The sequence below is a fragment of the Leopardus geoffroyi genome, chromosome D3 (genome assembly GCF_018350155.1).
Source record: "Leopardus geoffroyi isolate Oge1 chromosome D3, O.geoffroyi_Oge1_pat1.0, whole genome shotgun sequence".
Classification (NCBI taxonomy): Eukaryota; Metazoa; Chordata; class Mammalia; order Carnivora; family Felidae; genus Leopardus; species Leopardus geoffroyi.
The window spans coordinates 46,272,420-46,298,515 of NC_059339.1; the positions used below are offsets into that span (position 1 = coordinate 46,272,420).

Sequence of the window (26,096 nt, forward strand, 5' to 3'; positions counted from 1 at the left end):
CCCTGACTTCCATTAATGGTCGAACCACTGGCTTCTGTGTGCATTTTGTTCATCTGCCATTCATCGACAGGGGTAACTGAGGATTTTGTCGTCCTGGTGTCAACGAGGAGGGAGCAAGCTCTGCCTGCCTCCTACTTTCTCTGTTCTCATCGAAGCCATAACTATCTGTACTGCGACACACTCATTCTTGCAAAGCAGCCTTCCCCACTTAGGGTGACAACATCTCAAACGGAGAGTTCAAGGGTGGAGAAAATGTCAGATGGAACAAATGATGAGTTCTTTGAGTGTTTCTCCTTTTTCTCTTTATTTTGGGTAGGTGTGCACCCGGATATTTCGGGAATCCCCAGAAGCTTGGAGGTAGCTGCCAGCCGTGCAGTTGTAACAACAATGGCCAGTTGGGCAGTTGTCACCCCTTGACGGGAGGTAAGATGGACTCACACCTTTGTTAACCTGCATTTATCAATCTGGTTTTAATAAAATAGCAGGGGAGGAACCTAGGTAAATATTTTCATGAAGCACAATACCCAATGCCAGCTAACAGATATTTTGACAGCTTGGTTTGGTGAATACTTGGGTTTGGTGAATACAGTTTGGTGAATAACTTACTTCAAATAGCCTTTTTTTTTTTTTAATGTTAATTTTTTTTTAACATTTGTTGATTTTTGAGAGAGGAAGTGCAAGAAGCGGTGAGGGAAGGGACAGAGAGAGAGGGAGACAGAGGACCCGAAGCAGGCTCCTCACTGTGAGCATAGAGCCCAGTTGTGGGGCTTGAACTCACAGAACCATGAGATCATGACCTGAGCCAAAATCAAGAGTCAGCTGCTTAACTGACCGAGCCACCCAGGTGCCCCTCAAGTAGGCTTTTGTTAAAAAGATAAATTGCTTTTAAAAGTCAAGTAATTGTAGTCAAAATAACCTCAGCTCCTATTTGGTGATTTTGCTCAGATCTCCCTTGACATTATAAGGTTATAACGTATCAGTTTTCTTCATGTGTGTATCTGAGGAGATCAACATATTCTTTCTTGAATATCAATCCATGTCTGAGATGTGGGTGGTATAACTGGGATGGATTTCACATACCAAGGAAAAGAATCACTAGGAGTTAGTGTGGGTTCATTAGGAACAACTTGGAAGGAAAAGGAAGATGATTTTCTTCCTTCTTCAGCCGAGAATATTAACGTGATTTATCAAGAAAATATCACAGATATAGTGTAATGCCAAACCTTAGATAAAATCTCTAATCTTACAGTTATGGACAAGATGAAGAACTACTGAATGTGTATATCTGAATGTATAGATATGTATCTATATCTATATAGTATATATATAGTATATGTATATAGTACATGTATATGTATATAGTGCATATATATACTATATATATAGTATATGTACATAGTATATATAGTATATATAGTATATCTATATTTATATATATGTATCTATACTGAATGTATAGATTAGATCTGGTCAAGTGACTGCTCCCAAAGGAATATAGAGTAAATGGATTATTATCAGTCCGGAATGAGCTATCTTCTGACATGCGCTGCGCCTTAATCCTTGGCTCTATCTTGTTCAACACTTTTGACCTGAATGGGAATGTAGAAGGCATGCCCACCCAGTTATCACATGACACAAAGTTGGGAAAGATAGAAAATGCCTCCTTTGGCACATTTAGAATATTTAAGGGACTCAAGAGCCTAGAATAATGGGCCGATTCTAAGACAACATTATGTTAGGGATAAGCCCATGGTCTTATAGTTGAATGGCATAAAAATAAGTGTGTGATAAGTGAGATGTGACTTAGTAGCAACAAGTGAAAAAGACTAAGGCTTTAGTCAGTAGCAAGTTCGTTATGGCTCAAGAGAGTAATATGGCCCCTAGGACACCTCATACAATCTTCAGTGAGTTCTAGAGTCTAACACCAGGTGGTCTGCCGTTCCCTGGCACGCTGCTCGTGTAAATCCTCGTGTCGGACTTCTGTCTCTAGAAGACAATAGACAAGCTACGGTTTGTTCAGAAGAAGTGGAGATACTGAAAAAACTTGGAACCATGTCACAGGAAGGATTGACAAACCAGGACAGTGGAAAGAAGACTTGGAAAGGATGTATTTGAGAGGCTGATTGATGTGTGGGAGAAGGGTCTGTTTGTTCTGTGTGCCACAAGAAGTAGAACCCAAGGAATGGAAGCTAGCGGGAGGTCTACGTTAAGTCATCCTAAGAAGTGTCATGTGTTTAGAGATGAAAAAGACTGTTTTAGAAAAACATGAGTTCTGTGAAGAGAGGTATTTGAGGAGAAGCTTCAACATCACACACAGCATATTCATGAGATTACTATCTTTACAATCGTCTTTTTCTCCCACTTTAATAACGACAACAGCAAAGAAACCTGAAATAAGGATGGTGACTATTTGCTCCCCAAATGGAAGAAAACACTCATGCATCAGACTTTTTGTTTCTCTGAGGTTTTGCCCCTCTTTTTCATTCTTTTTATTTTAATTAATAATGTACAGATTCCTTGGTGGTCAACATTAAAACTTGTTAAGAAAATTGCACTGATAAATCAATCACCCACATGAGGCAAGTCCTCCCTGGGTTATTCAAAGTGCTGAGGGGGATTGTGAAGAAAATAAAACTGTTTCCTGGTCGTAGGAAATTTACAGCTTAATTGAGGAAATAAAAGTGACGTAACTATCCATAGCATTAAGAATGAGTAATTTTTAAAAAAAGGTGAGTGGGCTGCCTTATCTTATGCATTTGGATAAGCATCTGACTCTTAATTTCCGTTCAGGTCACGATCCCAGGTTGTGGGATTGAGCCCTGTGTCAGGCTCCATGTTGAGTGTGGAGCCTGCTTAAGATTCTCTCTCTCTCTCTCTCTCTCTCTCTCTCTCTCTCTCTCTTCCTCCCCTTCCACCCCCACCCTAACCCCGTTTGCATGTGTGCACTCTCTGTCTCTCAAAAAAAAAAAAAAGATGAGTAAGAAAAACCCATGATTATATATGATAAATTAAAATGTCTACAAATATATAGAAAAGAGACGCTGATTGTCTTTGTGTGGTGGGATCAAGGGTGGTGTTTTTATATTACTTTTCTGATTTTCCCAAACTTTCCATAGTGAACTTCTATTATTTATGTTACAATTAAATGTAGTTTAAAGTATATGTATATACACACAAAGTGTGGAATATTGCCTGCTGCTGAGAAGACAAAATGTGAAATCTTGTCTAGGAAAATGTCAAGCTTTGTGATTTCCTGTGGTGAAATTAGATTTTTTTTTTCTAGAGGGAAGGGAGAGGGCATTTCATTGTAAAGATGCATGGTGCAGGGGAAAGAGTAGAAATGGAAAGAGTAAAGAACATCCAAGGAAGACCAGTAGGTTTTCTCTTACTCTAGTTGAGAACCTCAAAGTCTAGCTCATATCTGTGGTAATTGGCAGTGTGGGTCCACTAACATTGTGTGCATATCTCTCTCTCAGCACCTGTCACACTGTTGTGTGATTTATCTGCTTCCCCTGGGGGCCAGTAAACTACAGGACAGCAGGGATTTTTGTCTTCCTAGCTTTGTATTTCCTGTACATGGCACAAGGCCAAGCCATGCTGTAGATGCTCAAAGGGGCTCAATCAATGTTTACTGAATGTTCTTGAATGATACTGGAAGAGAAGTCAATAGTTGTATAGGAAACTATCAAATGAAGAAAGCCTTACCACTAATGATTAGGGGGTTTTAATTAGATAAGAATATCGTGACCTTTTATAGAGAAGAAAATGAATATACAGTCAGGGGCGTCACGAGAGAAGTTCCTGCAGCAAGACTGGTAAGAGATGGGAAAGCTCCCTGAATGATGGCACAGGTAAAGAGGGAGAAGGGAAGAGCCAATGATGCCAGATAGTTGGGTGACTAAAATCTTCTCAAACTAGCTTTTCTGAAAGCCAAATTAAAAAGCAGATGAAGAGGAGGTTGAGTAACAATATCTACTTTGGTTATTCCTTGTTTCAGACTGCATAGACCAAGAGCCCAAAGATGGCAGCCCTGGAGAAGAATGTGATGGTGAGAAAAGAACCCTCCCCCCCCCCCCCCGCCTCCAGCTGTGAGGTTTAGTTTAAGATATGTGAACCTCGTGCTGGGATGTGCACTTTCCAGGCTGGGAAAGCCATGGTGGGAGGCGGTAGGGGGAGGACTTCTTAGGGTCAAGCCCAGCCTCTGTTAACTCACAGCTTTATGACCTTGGGCAAGTGGCCTGACTTCCCCAAGCCTCAGTTTAATCATTTGTAAAATGGACTTAATAACTATATGTACCCCACAGAGTTGCTGGGGAAGTGCTTACAAATCTTACCATAATTCCTGGCAAATAGCAAGCTCTCGGTAAATAAAAGCTATTTATTATTATTTTTACACATACAAAATAAGTAACAAGTTGCATAGAATCACCATTTCTTCCAATTTTATTGAGATATAATTAACGTGCAGCATTGTATAAAAGTGCACAACGTAATGACTTGATGTATGTATATATTGCAAAATGGTTATCACAGTAAGTTAATAGCCATCACCTCACATAGTTAACAATTTTTTTCTAGTAATGAGCTTTTAAGACAGACTGTCTCAGCAGCTTTCAAATATACAATACAGTGTTGTTAACTATGGTCACCATGTTGTGCATTACATCCCCAAGGCTTATTTATCTTATAACTGGAAGTTGGTACCTTTTGATCCATTTCACCCATTTCCCCCACTCCACTGCTTCTTTTTAAAATGCTTCCTGTCCAGAGATCTCTCTTGGGCAGAATCTGCATCCCTCCCTGAGAAGTCCAGGATTGTGATTTTTGACTCTGATAATCTATGTGCATATTAACTGGGCTTTAAGCCCTCGTATTCTGTTTGCATTCTTGTGGCTTCAGCCCACGGCACATTTGCCTTTGATTGTGGCCCCTACAGATTGTGACAGCTGTGTGATGACACTCTTGAATGACCTGGCCACCATGGGTGACGAGCTCCACCTGGTCAAGTCTCAGCTGCAGGGCCTGAGTGCCAGCACCGGCACTTTGGAACAGATGAAGCACTTGGAGACCCAGACCAAGGACCTGAGGGTAAATACCCTATGCACCCAGCACAATGCTGGGTCCAGAATCGATACTTGGGGTATAGATGCTGCATGAATGAATACCCCTCAAGCAGGAGACAGAGAGGTTGACTCCATTTAACGCTTTTTCTGATCCAAATGAAGACTAGATATTTACTGGTGGAAAATACTAGTGAACATACGAAACTAATACTCTAAGTGAACATTCTTTTTTAAAGTTTATTTATTTATTTTGAGAGAAAGAGAGAGAGTGAGAGAGAGAGAGAGAGCACACGCAGGGGAGGGGCAGAGAGAGGAGAGACAGGATCCCAAGCAGGTTTCACTCTGTCAGTGCAGAAGCCCGAGGCGGGGCTTGAACTTGCAAATCATGAGATCATGACCTGAACTGAGATCAAGGCTGAATGCTTAACCAGCTGAGCCACCCAAGAGCCCCAAGAACATTCTTTACTTAGTGAATGATTCTGGGCTAATTTTTCTTCTAGAGCCCTTAGCTGAGTATCTTGCATTCAAAAGAATCAGATTTGTATTAAATTGGTATTAATTCTCTAAATGGTGGAATTCTTTAAATGGTGGGCCTGGGGTTTTCTATGTTGGCAGATTTTTTATTTGGGGATTTTTAAAAAAATGAACCATAAGTTCAATCTTTAAAAATAGATATAGGACTGTTGGGGTTATGTTTCTTCTTGAGTGATATTTGGTAATTTGTGCCTTTCAAATACTTTTTTCATTTCATCTAAATTCTCAAATGTATTGACATAAAATTGTTTATAGTTTTTCTTATTACCCTTTTAATACCTGCAAAATTTGTAGTAATACCCTCTCATCCATTCTTGATATTGATAATTTATGTCATCTCTTTTTTTCTTGATTATTCTGGCTAGAGGTTTATCAGTTTTATTGATCTTATTTTATTGATTTTCTCCATTGTTTTTCTATTTTCAATTTCATTGATTTCTGTTGTTATTCATATTTTTTCTGCCTTCTACTTGCTTTGGGTTTAATTAGCTATTCATTTTCTAGTTTCTTAAGATGAAAGCTTATCTTGCTGATTTAAACCTTTCTTTTTCTAAATCAGCATTTAATGCTATGAATTTCCCCCAATGCACTACTTTAGCTGTATTCCACACATTTTGAGTTGTTGTGTTTTCATTTTTATTCAATTCAAAGGATTTTCAAATTTCCTTGGGACATGTCTTTGACCCCTGAATATTTAGAAATGTGTTGTTTAATTTCCTAACTGGGCATTTTCCAGATAACTTCTTGTTATTGATTTCTCACTCAATTCTTTTGTGGTCAAAGAGCACACTTTCTATGGCTCCAGTTTTTAAAAATGTGTTGAAGTTTGTTTCATAGCCCAGAATATGGTTTATCTAGGAGAATATTCTATGTGTGCTTGGAAAGAAGGTGGCCAAGAGGATAAGTAATAGGGCTAAAGTCCCACAGGGCCAGAGGCAGGCTCCCTAGAGGAAACTGAGGACATTTCTGCCTATGAATGGAGACTGAAAAACAATCTTGAAACTGCCCAGTGCTCATTGTTGAGCAGTGAGTATATGAGAGACTAGGAAAGCTACAACCTTATGAGCCAAGACCTGGATGGACATGATTCACAAACCAGGACCTGTAATGGAATGTGATATCCTCAACAGGACCATAGTGTGCAAGTCCTAAGCTGCCAATATAAGACCTGGTTCTGGACTAGAGGATCTAGGGTGGGAATGGCAATGACCGTAAGATCATTGGTTAGGGCACAGAGAGTGCAGGCAGAAGTGGAGTTGCGGGTGTGTGTGTGCAATGTTTACCTGCAAACATTGGGAAGAGACAAGTAACAATACGAAAGACATCCAACAAAAGCAACCACTAAGAGATGAGTTCCCTTTAGATAAAATTAAAATTGGGACAATCTGAAAATTACTTTGAAGAGTAACAATTCAATAGAAGGAACAAAAAATTAGAATACTGTTAAAAACACGAGAAACCAAACAAGAAGAGGTACATATGAAAATATTCAATTAAAAATTATGAAAATGAAAAAAAAATTATTAATTGAAGTAAAAGAATTCAGTAGAGGAGATAAACCCTAAACTGGACATAGTGAAAGAGGCTTTGGGGAAAGTTTAAGAAGTGCTGTTAAAATGAGGGCTGATTCCAAACCCATTAGTGCTTATAGCTGAGTACACAGTTGACCCTTCAACAACATGGGGGTTAGGGACATTGACCCCCTGCACGGTTGAAAATCTGCATATAACTCTTGACTCCTAACAGGCTACTGTTGACCAGGAACCTTACCAATAGCATAAATAGTTAACACATGTTTTGTGTATGTATTACATATTGTATTCTTACAATAATACCTAAGGTTTTCTAATATTTTTTTTGGTATTTCTAGGTTACATGGTCCATCTGTGAGTTTGTTTTAAATTGTTGCAAATCTCCAAAAGATCTTCTTACATATTTATTGAAAAAAAATCCATGTATAAGTGGACACAGGCAGCTCAAACCAGTATTGTTCAAGAGTGAACTTTATATAGCAAAAAATAATACTAGAAAAATGGCTCTTTTTCATCCCATCAGGGTAAATTTTAGTCCATGATTTACAGGCTCTTAATATAGAGAGGAAAAAAGCCATTATGTTTTGAGAGAAAAAGAAGCCCCTGGAGTTACTCTGATGTCATGAATACAACCCTGCACTTCTTCAATGAAGGGCAGGGAGCCAGCATTTCAGTACCTGTCCTATGTGCCAGGCTCTGTGCTCAGTGCTTTATTTATGTCTTACAGAATCCTATAAGGAAAATAGTCTTATTTTCATTTAACAGGTATGTTAAAGCTAAGTAACTTGCCTACTATCACACAGCTTGCACATGGCGGGTTCCAGGACTCGAACCAAGATCAAATTCCAAAGGCCATGCTTTACTCACTGTACGTATTCTACTAACACTCCATAGAATGACATGCCTCAGTTTTCCTGTATTAAAATTAAAATAGAACTGTCTTCTTCCTAGATCACACATACACTGTGAAAATTCCTTAGGAAGAAGTGTGAGAAGGAAAACATTTTTCAATGTTCATATGTACGTGACACTTGATAATATCATCAAAAAACCCAGCAGCTTAATATGATAGTCCCCAATTTACTGACGAAGGAGATAAAACTCAAAAGCGGCAGACCTAGTGTTTGGACCTAAGCTGTAAAGCCTGTGTTGTTCCCCCCAGTGCTGGTTCTGTCACATGCAAGTTAATAGTATAGGTAATAGCAAGTTAATAGGAGGTAATAGTATAGCTTTTTCCTGTAAATTTCTTTAAGATATTAACAAGTTTTTTTCCCAAAAAAATTGAAAATAATCACTACTCTAGAGATTATGTGCAGAAATGTCACCCTCTGAAAGTAAGGAAACTGTTTAGTATCCAAAAAAAACAGGGGACCTGGATTCTGATCCTTAAGCAATCAATGATCATCTCTACAGCATTCAATTAAATGAGCTCTCAGTTCCCTTCCTGCTAAAAAATTCTTTGAATCTGATGGTTCCTTCACTAAATTAGCCTCAGGCACTGCTTTTAGTATTACAATGTTAAATATAGGTTAAAAACAACTGAGCGTTTTGTAGAGTCTGGGAAGTAAGATATCGGGTAAGTGGTATCCTCATTTCTGTAAGGTTCGGTTACTAACTCAAGGAGAGTATCTCTTGTCTTTTCACGGTTATAAGTTTATTTTAGAACCATATCACAACTCACATCAGAAAGTAGATTCTTCAAGTAGCTGATTTCAAAGAACCAAATCATTTCCTGTGGACCAGCATCGGGCTTGCTAAACGAATCTTTCCATATCACCACTGGGATTACCAAATTGATAGGACTTACTCCAAGTTTCTGCTCTAATGTGAGATTAATTTTGCATTTTACTTTCAGAATCAGTTACTCAACTACCGTTCTGCCATTTCAAATCATGGATTAAAAATGGATGGTCTGGAAAAAGAACTGAGTAATCTGAATCGAGAGTTTGAAGCTTTGCAAGAAAAGGTAATGTGTTAGGTCAATAACGTTAACTTTTTGTTGTTGTTGTTGTCCTCAAAATATTGTTAGTTTCCCCCCCTCCACCCCCGGATCAACATAATTTGTTAGTAATCAATTTATTTTTCATATAGGTTCAAATAAATTCTAGAAAAGCCCAAACATTACATAACAATGTTGATCGGACAACCCAAAGCACAAAGGAGCTGGACACAAAGATTAAAAATGTCATCCGGAATGTGCACAGTAAGGAGTTACTCAATCCAATTAAATATTTTTTTATTACATAGCGTGTTCTGTGCCCCCATGCTCTGAAAGAATTTCTCCTTAAGAGTTCAATATTATGAAAAAGATCCTGTAATGATACTGAAAAACTAATATGAACCTTCCATAAAAATCCCTTTTTTTTTTTTTTTTAGTAGTCTACTGGAGTCCAGAATTCCCAGTTTAATAAACTACTCGATATTTTCTAGTTCTCTTGAAGCAGATCTCTGGGACAGATGGGGAAGGAAACAATGTGCCGTCAGGGGATTTTTCCAGAGAGTTGGCTGAAGCAGAGCGCATGATGACAGAGCTACGGAGCCGCAACTTTGGAAAGCACCTGAGAGAAGCAGAAGCTGAAAAAAGAGACGCTCAGCTCCGTAAGGATGTTCCCAAATCCTTGTATGCAACCCATTCTAATGGGCTTGAAATACAGTGTGCAAAGTGCAATGTCAGGTCCCCAGTACAGGTGGCTAGGTTAGTCATTTCAGCGTATATGACTTTTATTTTTTATTTATTAAATTTTTTTTTAACGATTACGTATTTTTGAGAGAGAGAGAGTCAGAGCGTGAACAGGGGAGAGGCAGAGAGAAAGACACAGAATCTGAAGCAGACTCCAGGCTCTGAGCTGTCAGCACAGAGCCCGATGTGGGTCTCAAACACACGAACCGTGAGATGGTGACCTGAGCCAAAGTCCGACACTTAACCAACTGAGCCACCCAGGCGCCCCGGTGTTCACAACTTTTAGAGCATGGTGTGAGTATGGGTAGCTCCTCCAGGCTACCAAGAGGTTGTAGAATATAGCATCTTACCATCATGCAAGAAAAAAAAATAGGTTCTTCTCCTAAGATAACAGCACTGGTATTGCCTTTTCCTTATTAACTGCATTTTTATTCTTTCTTCATTCAGCTCCATTCAACTTTCTCATTATATCATTTTTTAATGGCCACCCCCACCAGCACAGGGGTCTTGAATCACAAATCGATATTAGCACTACTATTGCAGGAACCAAAATCTGGTGTAGTAGAAATTAACAGAATATCTCTAAAGGTTTTACTTAGGAAAAATGCCTCATTAGTTCAAAACTGTGAGAAATAGAAGTCTGGTGCATATTTTTTCAAATACTGGTCTTTCTTCTCAGGTGAAATGATGTGTCAATGGTTAATATGCAGACAGTAGCAGTTTTCTTTTAGCATTTGTATGGTTTAAATTTATTATTAGTCTTTGCTTTTGACTGAGGAGACAGGGTTAGTTTGCAGTTAGTAGTATTTAGTAGTAGTGTTAGTTGGTAGTGTTAATAGCAGTGTTAGGAGCACATGCTCTGTCCTCTGCAGATCTTGTTCAAGTGCCAAGGCTGATTGGTCATGCAACATTGGGTCAGTCACCTAATTTCTTGGGCTCTCCATTTGCGTATCTGAAACATGAGACTGCTATCATTGTTTTCATGTGGTTTTGTGTGCCCACATAACCACAGCAGGTGCTCCATAAATGTTAGTTTCCTTTCCCATTCACTTGCAAGTTCAAGGAAAACCATGAAATGAGTAGAAACTTCATTCTTCCTCTGTAGACTTTATAGCTTAGCTTAGAGGTACTCCTCTCTCAAGTGAAAAACAAAAATGTGTTGTATTATAGTGCTGAATCGGATAAGGAGCTGGCTGGAAAACCACCAAGTGGAGAACAGTGCACTTGTCAAGAACATACGGGATTCTTTAAATGAGTACGAGGCCAAACTCAGTGATCTGCGGGCCGCACTACAAGAGGCAACTGCCCAGGCAAAGCAGGCCACTGGCCTCAACCGAGAAAACGAGAAGACTTTGGAATCCATCAAGGTGGGTTCACAGTCAGAATCTGCACACTTTTCTTAATGACAAGGATGAGGGGGGCAGGGATCTTTATCATTAATAAAGCGGCAGAGCCAGGCACCTGTCTGTATGTCTAGCCTGTGCACACCTGTCTGTACGGCAGATGCTAATCAAACAGGAGTAAGGGATTAAATGCAAAACCAAAGTTATTCCTCCTCCCCAGTCACCAGAATAGATTGTGAACTTAAACCACAGAGAAAGCAGAGCAAATTGCTTTAGTCCTGCCCCTGGCTGACAGAGTGCTGGAGGAATAATGTTGCCAAGTAGATGAGAAATTAAACCAATATTGTTATAATTAAATCAGAGTCTATAATATATGCTTTAAATAACTGATTTTTTGTGTCAGCTGTGTAAACATCATTATCATAATCACTGATAAGGGCATTTTAAGCCATTATCTTACAGGAAATAGATTAAAATACAGGCCTCATGCAGGAGCTGCAGAGACAGAATCTGGAGCTTGGGATTCTACAGTATATTTTTTCAGGGGTGCACACTGTATGCTGAAACAGCAACATAAATGTGAAGCGTTATTAAATGACAGTAAGATCAAAGTGGAGTAATGTAGGACTGACCCCCCAAAAGAAGAACTTGTCAAAGAAAACAAATAATATCTTAGTCGATGGCAATATGCTTAATTCCCAAAGCCTCTTTAGACGGCTGTTGGAAGTCACTGATGATGCCAAGGGAAGGGTGCATGATCTGATTTTATGGGTGTGTGAGCTTTGGCGGCTCCTAGCTTGGCCTTCTCAGATCGCATGTACCCTCTCATTGAAGCGCCTCTCCAACCTCACAAGGCCTGGCATGTGGGGCGTCGCGATGACGGGTGCTGCTTTGTTCAGGAAAATCCCTCATGCTGCCTCACAAACCAGAGCTTACTTACCTTTCCACCTCACTGGCCCAGTTGCCCCCAGTTTAGAAAGCTTCTGCAACGGTACGAACTGTTGTTTCGTTGGCATGTAGTTTGAGGAAACCATGACAACACACCCACGCGGCAAAGTGAACTGATTTCCCCGCACTTTCTAGTTGCCTCGATGATCTTTCAGTTTCAAGAAAACATTATGACTCCGAAACGACTTCTGTGCTGTTGTGCAGTAGATATGCCTGTGCTTCCTGGTCGTATACCATGTAGTTCAAACAGGTTCTTCTTCTTCTTCTCGCCAGAGACAAGTTAAAGAAATGAATTCCCTACAGAGTGATTTCGCCAAGTACCTAACCACGGCAGACTCTTCCTTACTGCAGACCAACACACTGCTGCAGCTGATGGGGAAAAGCTGGGAGGTAGAGGCAAAACTTGTTCTCTGAACACTGAAAAACATTCAGATTCTATATGAGGAAGCTATGAACTGGGTTAACATTTTTTTTCCTGCAATACATGTCTTTTAGATGGAAGGAAATAAACCAAGATGTTCATTACCGTGATGCTACCCTTGGGGCGTGGGGGGTGTGAATGATGTGTCCTCTGTATGTCTATTTGTATTACTTAATTAGCCCACAGTGAGCAGATGTTGCTTTTGTGATAACAAAAAAAATTGGAATGCTGTTTTTAAAATATCAAGCATGCTTTTATTAGCAGAACTTATTTAGGACTCATAATAGGTTGACCACATTAGCAGCCCAATGGGCATTTTGCAAATATCTTTTGTTATCGCTATTTCTAGAGTAGAAAAAAAAAAGTTTCAGTTTAGTACAACTTTATGCTAATGATGACAGTGTGCTTTTATAAAATTTATCAGAAGGGGTACCCACCCTGAGAAAATTGTCCAAATGGTGGTAAAACTTGCAAAAATATTATCAGTGCCACTACTGAAATAATGCATCCTGGGAACATGAAGTTTATGACAGAGTTTGAGAAAATGGTACATACGTTCTTTGCTTAAAGTGACACTGTCTCTGTTTACTTGAAAAAAATAGGAATATGAAAAACTAGCTGCCACTTTAAATGAAGCAAGACGTGAGCTAAGTGACAAAGTGAGAGAACTTTCTCAGTCCGCCAGTAAAGCCTCCCTGGTGGCGGAGGCAGAAACGCACGCGCAGTCTTTACAGAAGCTGGCAAAGCAGCTGGAGGAGTGAGTGACCCCCCACCCCCGGTCTAACCGCAGGAGCTGCTGGACCTAGTGTGAAAGCCTCCCTGACTGAGCTGGGGCTCCAGAATAGGGCAGGGGGGCGGGACCCAGGGCCCGGGTCTGAACCCAAGCTGCGCTGGGGGTGTGATTCCCAGATAGATCCTTGCCAGCGCATGTCTCCATTTGCCAGATGAGGAGGCTAATCAAGGAGGCTGGGAGGGGGAGGTGAAGGGGCCTTCAGCCGCAGGCAGTGGAGGCCGTTGGAGCCCTTCACCCACACTGTCTTCCAGGATCAAGAGGAATGCCAGTGGGGATGAGCTGGTGCGCTGTGCAGTGGATGCTGCCACCGCCTATGAGAATATCCTCAACGCCATCAGAGCAGCGGAGGACGCGGCTGACAAGGCCGCTAGCGCATCTGAGTCTGCCCTCCAGGTGGGCACCCGCACTGGCACCTTTTCTGGATGCACTCTGGAGACGACTCATTGTCTTACTTTCTTTTCATATGCACTGAGGAATGTAAACAAGCCTTAGTTTAAAAAAAATTTTTAACGTTTATTCATTTTTGAGACAGAGACAGAGCATGAATGGGGGAGGGTCAGAGAGAGAGAGGGAGACACAGAATCTGAAACAGGCTCCAGGCTCTGAGCTGTCAGCACAGAGCCCGACATGGGGCTCAAACTCACGGACCGCGAGATCATGACCTGAGCCGAAGTGAGACGCTTAGCCGACTGAGCCACCCAGGCGCCCCAACAAGCCTTAGTTTAAATTAGAACTTATTATATAGAATAGACTTGAACTTGCTCTAGATGTGGATTGTTTCTGTGCTTACATGACTGTTTTGATAGATGTAGCGCAGTTTTAAAAGCCATTTGTGAAACCAGATAGAAATTCCACTGATTACCAATGTTGAGCCAAGATGAGTAGTGTATCGTGCTTCTTTCTAGGTATGATTTTAGACCATGATTAAGTATTGGCATTTCACAAAGAAGAGGGAAATTTTTGTACACGATTTGGTAACCATTTATTTCCTGTCATTTGCCTTAACACCTGGGCATGTCTTGGAGTCCTGTGTGATCTTACATGTACCATATAATATTCCCATATCTAAGAATAAAGCATAAAATATTAAATATCAAAGAATTAGGGGATAGGCCTTCTTGAAGGTTAAAGACTTTTATCTCCTAAATATTAAAAACTTAAAAACAACTCTTCTTTTTCTTCAGTTATTGAAGAGGGTATTGTACAAACAACAACAGGGAGAAAATGAGACAGGTATCACATGATTTGTTAGTATGTCACCAGGGAAGTGTCTACCTCCCCAAGCCACACATATCTATCTACAGCCCTAACTGTATCTTTTCAGGAACAGTCCTTTTAAACTTCCCCCTTACCTTTGAACCTCATCCTTTAAAGATTGAAGATAAGGGCTTTTAGAGTAGGATGAAAAAAATCTTACTCCACATTTCCTAAGGAATGCTACATGCTTAAGGCTGGTAAATGCTTTGCTTTCAGACGGTGATAAAGGAAGATCTTCCAAGAAAAGCAAAAACCCTGAGTTCTGACAGTGATAAACTATTAAAGGAAGCCAAGCTAACACAGAAGAAGCTACGGCAAGGTATTGGAGCCTGGCGGGGAAGGGGAGGCTGGGATAGCCAAGGCTTTGAAAACGTCCTGTTAAGACCAGGAAAAACAGCAAATTCTGGAAACAAATGTGTGATCTATTTAACAGATTTGATGTTTCCGCCCAATATTCTAACATATACCAAGTTAACTAGAACCTCATGAATATATATAAATCTCAAAGGTAATCAGTGACCATGGCATTGGGAACCCACACAGCATAGAGGTATGTGCAGGGCTGGTCTCTCATTTAAGGCCCAGATAATAGTTTCAGGTCACCAGAGCTTCAACGTTTCTTAAGTCCTAAAATGCTAGTAAGTAAAAGTACCAAAAATTACTACTAATATGAAGCATGAGAATTTTTGAATCATACATTTTATCTTTGAAAATTTCCCATGTATTTAATTTTTTACAAAACAATTAAACCATCTCAATGTTACCAAATTCTGGTGTTCTGAAAATGATGTTTCTTGATTTTCTCTGGTCTCTTGTGTTCATTCACGGCCAAGAAACTATGTCAGCATTTTTGAGTGACTAGATGCCTTCTGACAGTAGTATTTATCTTTTTTCATGTTTAAAAATTAAATACATGAAAAATTACCTACAAAAAATATGTATTAACATAGAACGATTTGCTTAGCAAATTGCAGGAATTAAAATTTCCTGGTGTGACATCTGTTCCCTTTACAAAGTATAAGCTAAGAGGTGAGGATTGTTTTAAGTAGGGTTAGGATGCTAACTACATTGATATTTTTTCTTTTGTTTTCTACCAGCATGCTTCTTTTTACCTTTTGATCCCCTTCACCTCCCCCCCCCCCACCGGGGGCTTGGGTAGCCCCTAACAGGTTCCTTGTATTTGGGGAGTGTTTTTAGATTCCACATATAAGAGAGATCATAGGGCATTTGTCTACATTGTTATTTAAATCGGTCCTGGAATCACAATTTAAACCGTGTATCATCACTTTGGCCTTAAAGCATTCACTGGTCATTTTCCATTACCTCAAAGTGGCAATGTTATCAGCTAGGAATGTCTGTGAACTCCCTCCCTTTCACTGAATCCCCTTAAATATATCAGTTTGGAAGTGGACAGAAACAAACAATGCCTACTTTGTGAGTGCATTTGCTTGGATGAGGCTGTCTCAACAGCACTTTATTATACTCTGAAGAGGCATCATTCATTCATTCACTCATTCATTCAATAAGTATGACTAATATTAAGCCCAGACTAGTGCCAGACAGTGCACATCCCTTCCTTCACTAAGCAGAGAAGTTTGCCCTGACCAAAGTGGAAGTCGAACTGCCCCTAAATGACTAAGCCTCTCACTTTGTTCATGATGCATTTCCAAGCAGCTGGATGCCACAGGCTCAGGTATACTCCTGGCCTCTGGAACTGGAGGCCCCTGGAACTGTGGGTCTAGGCACCTATAGTGAACATCTCTGAGATTCAGGTCTGCTCAATGCTCTGCAGATGCTGGCTACTTCAGGGGCCACCAGTACCAATGGAGGATCAAAATCCATAGGGTAATTGCCTCATGATGCTTTATTTAATTTTAGAAATCAGTCCGGCTCTCAACAACCTACAGCAAACTCTGAAAGTTATGACAGTTCAGAAAGGATTGATTGATACCAATATCACTGCCATCCGAGATGACCTTCGTGGGATACAGAGAGGTCAGTATCTCCCTACCCACCGTACTTGGCTTCTTTTGTCGAGCATTCAAGATACTTACACCTCCCTCTTTGTGTGTGCTTTAGATGACATCAGTGATATGATCAGTAGGGCAAAGAGCATGGTCAGAAATGCCAACGACATCACAGATGAGGTTCTAGATGGGCTCAACCCTATTGAGACAGATGTGGCAAGAATTAAGGATACCTATGGGAGCACACAGAGAGAAGACTTCAACAAGGCTCTCACTGACGCAGATAACTCAGGTATCAAGCATTCTTCAGACAGGACATACTATCCATTTTCTCCATTGTTATGCACTTTGGTCAGTTTATGTGAATTCTTCCCTGATAAAGTCTGAAATTAGAAATTAAAATATTAGAAAACTGCTTCACATAACACCTTCAAAGAATATGGGTATTCTATTAGAAAGTCTAGGTGGGATTTTTTTTTTTTAACCCACTGACATTGGTATTGAGTTTCCCTTTCTTAGAGTGGAGATATAGGTCCCCTAATCATGAGGGATTAAATTACAATTGATATTAAGGTTCAAAAAATAAAGATTTATCTTCTTCTGTAGTGGTTAAGAAAGATGATTTGATATCTAGACTGCAGGATAGAATCCACGATATATTTAGGAAAGGTATCACCTGACTCTGAGTCATCCTGTCCAATATTTGGGACCCAAACGTAACACTTGACAAATGCTGTCAATGAGAAGATCTGTATTTAACCTTTTCTCAACTCACAGTTACAAATTTCTGTTCTGTAATCTCATCAACAGTGAAGAAATTAACCAACAAACTGCCTGACATTTTGAGCAAGATTGAAAGTATCAACCAACAGCTGTTGCCACTGGGCAATATCTCTGACAACGTGGACCGTATCCGGGAGCTAATTCAGCAAGCCAGAGATGCTGCAAATAAGGTAGGTGTGTCCCCACATTGCCAGGCACTAAGCCTCCTTCTTTGAGAGGTTAACACATTCATCAAGAAAGGGAAGGCATTTGTTTACACGGAAACTGGTTGTCTTTCTTGCTCTAATTCTTTAGTTGTTTGGAATGTGAAAGTTCACTTCCTCCTGTCATCCTTCAAAAGTGCACACTACCTTCATGCCCTAAATGATTTGGTATGTTAGGGACCTGAAGCAGTTTCCTCCCCATTGAGTTTATGCAGGCAGGAAGAACAGTTCTCCTCCACGCCTCACCTGGTGAAGTGTTATTGCAAGTTCAGGTAGGATTCTGTGAGCAGAATGTGCTGATATGATGCTGCACAGGACCTACTTTCTTGTTATAACTTTAAAGTTATAGAATCCACCTTTATTGAGGGTGGAGGAATGGTTCCTATCAGCAAGGGCAGTGTTCTAAGCACAGGATTATAGCAAATTTTCTTCACTGGAATGCAAATTCATCAGCCTTTGTTATTTTAACTTGACAGTTACTTGAATTCCTGACACTTCTCTATCAGAATTTGTTTTGGCCTAAAATAATACTAATGAAACATCTTGCTTTTTTCATCCACCCCCTGTGAGATATTTGCAGACAGAGGGTTGGGAAGCCAAGTCAGACTATCACTACCCTAAAGGCACTGTGGTTGATTTCTCGGTTCACTATTTTTAGAGAGCCCTGATGCACTCATTTTTAAGGACTGTAATAAAAGCAACCATAACAGGGGCGCCTGGGTGGCGCAGTCGGTTAAGCGTCCGACTTCAGCCAGGTCACGATCTCGCGGTCCGTGAGTTCGAGCCCCGCGTCGGGCTCTGGGCGGATGGCTCAGAGCCTGGAGCCTGTTTCCGATTCTGTGTCTCCCTCTCTCTCTGCCCCTCCCCCGTTCATGCTCTGTCTCTCTCTGTCCCAAAAATAAAAATAAAACGTTGAAAAAAAAAAAAATTAAAAAAAAAAAAAAAAGCAACCATAACATGTAATATATTAATGGGGAATGACTCCTTAAAGAATTTATTTTAAAAATATTTTTGAAGTTTATATATCTACTACATGCCAGGCACCATGCTAAGTGTTTCCACACGTTAGCTCATCTGCACAAAAACCATAGTTGCAACTATGATAATAATAATGATTATCATTTCTGGCACAGAGAATTAGATGCACTTCTCATAGACCCTTGGCCTATAAAGAGGAAGAACATGGATGCTTTATTACCCAGCCCCTAAAACAGCTTCATGAGTTTATAATCCAGGTCTAGGAGTCATGCACACTCCTTTGCTCTTTATCATAACAACTAGGAAAGGTAGAGCTGAAAGGATTCGCGTCAGAGGCACAGGCTACCACTGCGAGCACACCCCCTTTCCTCACAGGAGAATGGTTAATGTTCTAGATCTTTTCCCTCGTAGGTTGCTGTCCCCATGAGGTTCAATGGTAAATCTGGAGTTGAAGTCCGACTGCCGGATGACCTAGATGATTTGAAAGGATACACATCTCTTTCTTTGTTTCTCCAAAGACCTGAGTCAAAAGAAAATGGGGGGACTGAGAATATGTTTGTGATGTACCTCGGAAATAAAGATGTAGGTATTGCTTTGACATTTCTCTTGTTTTTAAAACAATATGGTTTGGGAATTTTTTTTTTTTTGAATGTTGGTTATATATTTGCTGCATGACCACCAAACTTAGTGGTCGAAAACAACAGTAAATATTTATTATTTCATGCTGTTTCTATGGTACCATGTTCAAAGTAGCTTAACCCAGATGGTTCTCATTCAGGGTCTCTCTAATGAGGTGTCTGTCGAGATGTTGGCTGGGGCTGCAGGTATCTGAAGGCTTGACTGGGGCTGGAGATTTGCTTCCAGTTTGGCTGACTCACACACCTCGTACGTTAGTGATGGTTGTCGGTAGGAGGCGTCTTCCATGCCACGAGGTCCTTTCCGTAGGGCTGCTAAGTGTCCTCATGACATAGCAGCAGGCTTCCCCAGGAATGCTGTTGGGATGATCTAGCTGCCATCACCCTAGGGAATGCCACTATTTGTGGGTTGAATTGTGGCCCCAAACAATATGGTTTTTTTTTTTTAATTTTTTTTCAACGTTTTTTTATTTATTTTTGGGACAGAGAGAGACAGAGCATGAATGGGGGAGGGGCAGAGAGAGAGGGAGACACAGAATCGGAAACAGGCTCCAGGCTCTGAGCCATCAGCCCAGAGCCTGACGCGGGGCTCGAACTCACGGACCGCGAGATCGTGACCTGGCTGAAGTCGGACGCTTAACCGACTGCGCCACCCAGGCGCCCCACAAACAATATGGTTTTTGAGGCAGGTTGTCACCAGTGTGTCATAACTTCCTGCTTCCATTGGCGTAGCAGGAGGAAATCCCGCCAACACATCAGCAGACTCTACCACCTCTGATGGCACCACAAGGGGTCTTCCATCAATCTCAGACTGTTACCTGCTGGCCTCATCTGATGGAGAGGCCTTGCCCAGTGGGTTCAGCATGTGGTACATGTGTGTGTACATGTGAGCACGTACACACCAGGGGTTAAAGATGAGCACCCCTCCGTACACAACTGGGGCGGCAATATCAAGGTCTCATGGAAATCAGCAGTGCTTCTTCCTCACAAAACTGTGACCCTGTCCTTATCAGAATGCCCAGACCCTTAAGTCTGCAGGGGTGGGACCATGGGTGGATGAGGACCAGAGTGAAATGAAGCCTCTCCTGCCTAATTAATGCCCATCTCTTTTTAATTCTAAATTCTTTAAACCACAACTGCTACAGGCATTTTGAACAGTTCATTTTAGCTTTTAGTCCCTCCTCTTAAAATATATTTCTTCAACTTAAGTGTCAGAGGAAAAGGTAATCACTGGCTGGGTTAGCATACAATGGCTATGGGGGAAAAAATGTCTGAAACATTGTTCTGGAAAATTCTAGTCAGTTACAAAGTTGGCTGTCATTAGTGCATGTGGTATTTAAAGATTCCTAAAACTGACACTATTATTAATCACTCTCTCATGCTTCGAAGTGTTGGTACTTTATGTGTAGCTTTGTTATGACGTGACTTTCTGCTTTGTATTATAACAAAACACACATTACTTTATTCCTTAAAAATATTTGTACCATCTACCTACAAGGTGCCACATCCTGTATTTATGATAAACAAAAATTGTTTCTTGAGTGTAAATTTCATGTTGTATATATATTTTACCACAATTTGAAAACTTCATATGTACTCTAAGGTGCTGTATTCTAACAGAGAAGACAGATACATACGTAGCTGACCGTGATAATACAGGGTTCTAGGTGTTACAACAGAGGCATAGCAAAGTGTTAAGAGATCATTGCATGGTACAGGGAGAACAAAAATGGCTTATCTCCCTTACCAGACTAAACTCTAGTGGAGACCTGAGTCCATATCTGGTTCATCTTTATGGCAAGTGCTTGGCAAATATTTGGAGATTTGGCCAACGGGGGAGTGAATACATGAGTGCAATAAACCAGGAGCAAAGACAGTGCAGACGTTATTAATTAAATGTTCTGTCTGTATCATTCTGTACAAGGAGGTACCTCATTTATTCTGTCTTCCCAAGTCTTATTGTGTAAAACCCATTAGATATTTGAAATACACTCTCCTGGGATGGGGAGTTCAGAGAAACAGTGTGCCTGTGAAGTACACTAAGGTGGCCTTTCTGTCTCCAGGCCTCCAGGGACTACATCGGCATGGCAGTTGTAGATGGCAAGCTCACGTGTGTCTACAACCTGGGAGAACAGGAGTCTGAACTCCAAGTGGACCAGAGCTTGACCGAGAGCGAAACTCAGGAGGCGGTTATGGACCGGGTGAAATTTGAGAGGTACAAGTCCCATTGACCACTGCTCTTTGTTAATCTGACCCACACTCACCAAACTCCCATTGTATGTACCGCTGAACCCCATTTTTAGTATCTTGGCTTTGACTTCTTCAATTTTTGTGTAATTTTTAAATATAATCTTGTTTATTTTTAAACAGAATTTATCAGTTTGCAAGCCTAAATTACACCAAAAAAGCCACATCCAGTAAACCTGAAACACCCCAATTCCATGACATGGAGAGTGGAAACAGCAACACCCTCCTCAACCTGGACCCTGAAAATGTTGTATTTTATGTTGGAGGTTACCCATCTGACTTTAGAGTAAGTGTCAATGTTTTTTCACTGAGTGAAAATATTTAAATTTTAATTTGTTGTAATGACCTCACATCTCTATTTTAATTATCCATTGTATATCAAATGAACTTAACTATATATTCTTAAAGCATATCCAGGGATAAACGCTAACAGTTCTTGAGCACTTCCTCTGTGCAGTGATCAAGATGCAAATAGATTAATTAAAAAAATTTTTTTTAATGTTTTATTTATTATTGAGAGACAGAGTGAGACAGAGCATGAGCACGGGAGGGGTAGACAGAGGAGGAGACACAGAATTTGAAGCAGGCTCCAGGCTCTGAGCTGTCAGCACAGAGCCTGACGTGGGGCTCAAACCTACTAACTGCAAGATCATGACCTGAGCTGAAGTCGGACGCCCAACTGACTGAGCCACCCAGGTGCCCCAAGTAGATTAATTTAAGAAGGCATTACTATTCCCATTTCACAGATGAGGAAACTGAGACAGAGTTTAATAACTTGCCCAAGGTCAAGCATCTGGTGAATAGCAAAGCCAGGGCCTCTGGCTCCAAGGTCCACATTCTTAGCCCCTAGGCTGCAGGGATAGTAAAAGTGATGGATTCATACTGGTCTTGATTGACCTGACCACTGTCCTTGGGTGAATTAGATTTTCGGTTTCCTTTTCTTCAGCTTCCTGCCAGACTAAGGTTCCCTCCGTACAAAGGTTGTATTGAACTGGATGACCTCAATGAAAATGTTCTGAGCTTGTACAACTTCAAAAAAACTTTCAATCTCAACACAACTGAAGTAGAGCCTTGTAGAAGGTAAATAAAACCAGGCACTAGTGTCTCTGTAACTGTGATTTGGGGAACTTGCAACTATTTTATGTATAATAAAGGGATGAGCCAATAGGATGCTGTTGATGTCACTGATAGCTTTAGGCCAACAGATCTTAAATTATGATCGCACGCCACACTGCTAATCCACTCCCAAAGTTTCCTCATTTGTATAAAATATTGGAGCGATAGAGTTTTCTCAATTTTGAAAAAAAGAAACCCTTCTTAAATGTTTGGTGCCTCCTACCACAAAATATTCAGTAATAGATGGTACCTGATTCAGGCACAAAATTATATATTGAAGTTGCAAAAAAAAAAAAAAAAAAAAAAAAATGTTGGTCCATGAAATGCACCATGACTTTCTAGGTACTCTGACAGCTGGACCTTTTTGAAAATTGCTGTCTTGAGCTTCCTGACTTCCCTATAGTTAAAAGGATTTAGACCGACTATTTATTACTCAGGATAAAATTATGTTTCAAGTTAATAATTTTTTACGTTTCAAAGTCTTCAGCTGCTAGGCCACATCTTCCTAAGTAGATGGTTCCTGAATAGACAGTTAAGAGGAGACTCTTTAACTATTATCGCTTTAAAAAATATTTATTTATTTTTAAAATTTATTTTTGAGAGAGAGGGAGAGAGCATGTGTGCGTGCATAGGGGTGGGGCAGAGAGAGAGGGAGGGAGAGAGAATCCCAAGCAGGCTCTGCACTGTCAGCACAGATCCCGATGTGGGGCTTGAACTCTCACCAACTGTGAGATCATGGCCTGAGCCAAAATCAAGAGTCAGATGCGTAACCAACTAAGCCACCCAGGTGCCCCTTAACTGTTGGCTTTTTTGAGCTAGGGTTTGATTATCATAGCGTATAAGAGCACATCCAGGACAAATAGCTGGCTATTTTAACATTCTAAAGATGTTTTCTCTTTAACAAAATCATGACAGCTACGTTGCATGGGCTTTGCTCTGGTTTTTAGATAGCAGCATCTCCTATTAATAAACCCTCTTGAGTGGTGGTCCTTTGCTGCTGTGTTCTAACCTGTGATCTTTGATGTTGACAGGAGAAAGGAAGAGTCAGACAAAAATTATTTTGAAGGTACAGGCTATGCTCGAGTTCCAACTCAACCAAATGCTCCCTTCCCAACCTTTGGACAAACGATTCAAACCACCGTGGATAGAGGTTTGCTGTTCTTTGCAGAAAATCAGGTATTCGATGATAAACATCCAAACACTACCCAATATTTCCATTCAGTTAAGCAACTTCGTGGTAACTGGGTTATTATAAATAACTAACTAGATCTGAAAAAATGTGCAGCAGATGTTACCCACATCTTTTCTCTCGGCCCAATGCTGCTTTTTTTGGCTATGGGAGTATACGCAGGTAATCGGGAGTTTGAGAACATGCCACCGAAACATGCCATTGTCAGTTTTATTCTTTGAAAACTGCTATTTGCCTAACAATCAACTTATTCTGCCTGAAATCATGTGATGACCTCCCAGGGTCTCTGAGAGCCAGACTGTTTGACTTCCTGCTGTTTGCATCTTAGTCCGGCTCTCGCCAGACTGTGCAGAATTACGTCTCTATTGGCCTGATTCCTGGCTTCCCAAGACGTGGGAGCTTCCCTGTTTTCAAGCAGCTGTGGTTTCTGGAGGGCATTCTTCAGTCTAGTTTGGAGAAATCCGAAGTGACTCTCCAAGTCATGGTCAGCGCCATCTGCTGGGGGATGGGCCCAGACTTGCCCACTCCTGGAAGTACTACTGCCTCGTGGATCAGCCCATGGGATCTCTGTCTTTGAATGTGGGATGGATAAGGAGTTTGGGGTGTGACCGGCTCCTTCTACCTGCAGGGTGGGGACACAGACCTGATCCAACCCCCTTGTCTGGGGCTGGTCTTGACCCTCTGGGAGATTCTGAGGCTGAACCAGTTCTGAGGGTTTGGGAAGGACCTGACCTGCCTATAGAGTGTAGGGAGCTGAGCAGTCACACAGCATCCTCAGGTGGTTGTTTTCTAAAACAAGGTCTTCTTGGCACTATGTTTTGAAGTTCTTGGAGACTGAGAACCAGAAATGCTATTCATATGAGAAGAAAATATATGGAATACCATTAGTAACCAGATGAGAGAAAATGATTTTGAGCACCGCTATGCTCATTACTCAGTGAGTCGATGTGACTCTGTTGATTTGGAGTGTGATGAACCCTGACTGGCTCCCTAGGACAAGGTTTAGGATTCACATAAGGACTGTTGTTCCTTTTAAGTAAGGACTCTGTCAGTAGACTTCAAAAAGAGGCCTTCTGATCATTAGGGAACTGTGGAAGAATAAACTTTCAAGCCTTATATCAGAAATTCCTCAGCGTATCATTTTTTTAAGTTCATTTATTTATTTTTGAGAGAGAGAGAGAGGGAGGGAGAGAGTGGAGAAGGGCAGAGAGAGAGGAAGAAAGAGAATCCCAAGTAGGCTCCATGCTAATAGCAGGGCTCAAACCCATGAACCGCAAGATCATGACCTGAGCCAAACTCGAGAGTCAGACACTTAACTGACTAAGCCACGTAGGCGCCCCCCAGCATATCTTTCTAAGGAAAGGTCTGTTTCAAGTATGTTCCTTACGCAGTGATGGGGTTGCAGTTACAACCAAGACAGACACAGTTGCTGCCCTCAAGGACCTTATATTCTAGAGGGGAGGACAAATATTTAACAAAGCCATACTCAGTAATTGGTTCATTAATTCATCACAATGACCATGAGTGGTAGAGAGGAAAGGTTTGGGGTGAATGAAGATGTATAAAAGACTTTCTTGAGCAAAGGATGGGTAATCTGAGACCCGGAGGAAAGTAGAAGACAGCATTTGAAGAGGACAGAGCAGAAGGGTGATCCCTGTGGGGAACGAAGCACAAAGAAGACTCGGAAGTGGGAAGGGCAGGGAGACTCGGGGATGGAACGGTGGCCCTTGTGGCTGCAGCACCGGGAAGCAGAGGGAACATGGAGAAACAGAGTTGAAGGGGTGATCAGAGCCTCACAACATGTGCTGGGGAGTCAGGGCTCTATCCTGAGAGCAAAGGAGGATAATCAAACATGCCCACACTGACATTTCCACAGAGCTCTCTGGCTGCAGAGTGGCAAGAAGGGACAGAGTGGGGGCACCTGGGTGGCTCAGTTGGTTGAGCATCTGACTCTTGACTTCCACTCAGGTCGTGATCTCACTTGGGTTCAAGCCCAGTGTTGGGCTCTACACTAAGTGTGGAGACTGCTTGGGATTCTCTCTCTTTCCCTTTCTCTTTGTCCCTCCCCCACTCACTCTTTCCCTCTCTGAAAATAAATAAGCTTAAAAAATATTAAAAAAAAAAAAAAAGAGAGAGAGAAGTGTGGCTGAGACTGGGTGGCATGAAATGGAAAGTTAAGAAATGGTGGAACCGACAAGATTTGATTGGAAGAGAGATAGAGAGGATTAAGAGTGACTCCTAGTAGGTTTGTGGCTGGCTCAGCAAGGGGATTTCTGGTGAGAGAGTGAAAGGAGGGGAGAGAGTGGTAGGAAGGGCAGAGAGTCAGGCTTGGCAGCTGGGAGGCATGATAGAGGCATGTAGGTCCCAAGCTCTGCTTGAGATACTCAGAATTTGAGGTATCAGTAAG

General features: G+C 41.1%; 1 protein-coding gene across 4 annotated transcripts in view; it reads left to right on the forward strand.

The window, feature by feature from the left end:
- The window catches only part of LAMA3 (laminin subunit alpha 3), a 274,895-nt gene that overhangs the window by 215,193 nt on the left and 33,606 nt on the right, over window positions 1-26,096 (forward strand). For all 4 annotated transcript variants that reach the window (XM_045458939.1, XM_045458940.1, XM_045458941.1 and 1 more), the window contains 19 exons: window positions 317-423; window positions 3,998-4,048; window positions 4,937-5,088; window positions 8,985-9,095; window positions 9,221-9,332; window positions 9,560-9,727; window positions 10,980-11,176; window positions 12,374-12,490; window positions 13,124-13,278; window positions 13,566-13,707; window positions 14,788-14,890; window positions 16,450-16,566; window positions 16,651-16,830; window positions 17,349-17,491; window positions 18,914-19,084; window positions 21,201-21,352; window positions 21,508-21,670; window positions 22,331-22,464; window positions 23,532-23,676. In XM_045458939.1, coding sequence (XP_045314895.1) covers window positions 317-423; window positions 3,998-4,048; window positions 4,937-5,088; window positions 8,985-9,095; window positions 9,221-9,332; window positions 9,560-9,727; window positions 10,980-11,176; window positions 12,374-12,490; window positions 13,124-13,278; window positions 13,566-13,707; window positions 14,788-14,890; window positions 16,450-16,566; window positions 16,651-16,830; window positions 17,349-17,491; window positions 18,914-19,084; window positions 21,201-21,352; window positions 21,508-21,670; window positions 22,331-22,464; window positions 23,532-23,676 — 2,620 coding nt within the window. The remainder of the gene's footprint in view (window positions 1-316; window positions 424-3,997; window positions 4,049-4,936; window positions 5,089-8,984; window positions 9,096-9,220; window positions 9,333-9,559; window positions 9,728-10,979; window positions 11,177-12,373; window positions 12,491-13,123; window positions 13,279-13,565; window positions 13,708-14,787; window positions 14,891-16,449; window positions 16,567-16,650; window positions 16,831-17,348; window positions 17,492-18,913; window positions 19,085-21,200; window positions 21,353-21,507; window positions 21,671-22,330; window positions 22,465-23,531; window positions 23,677-26,096) is intronic.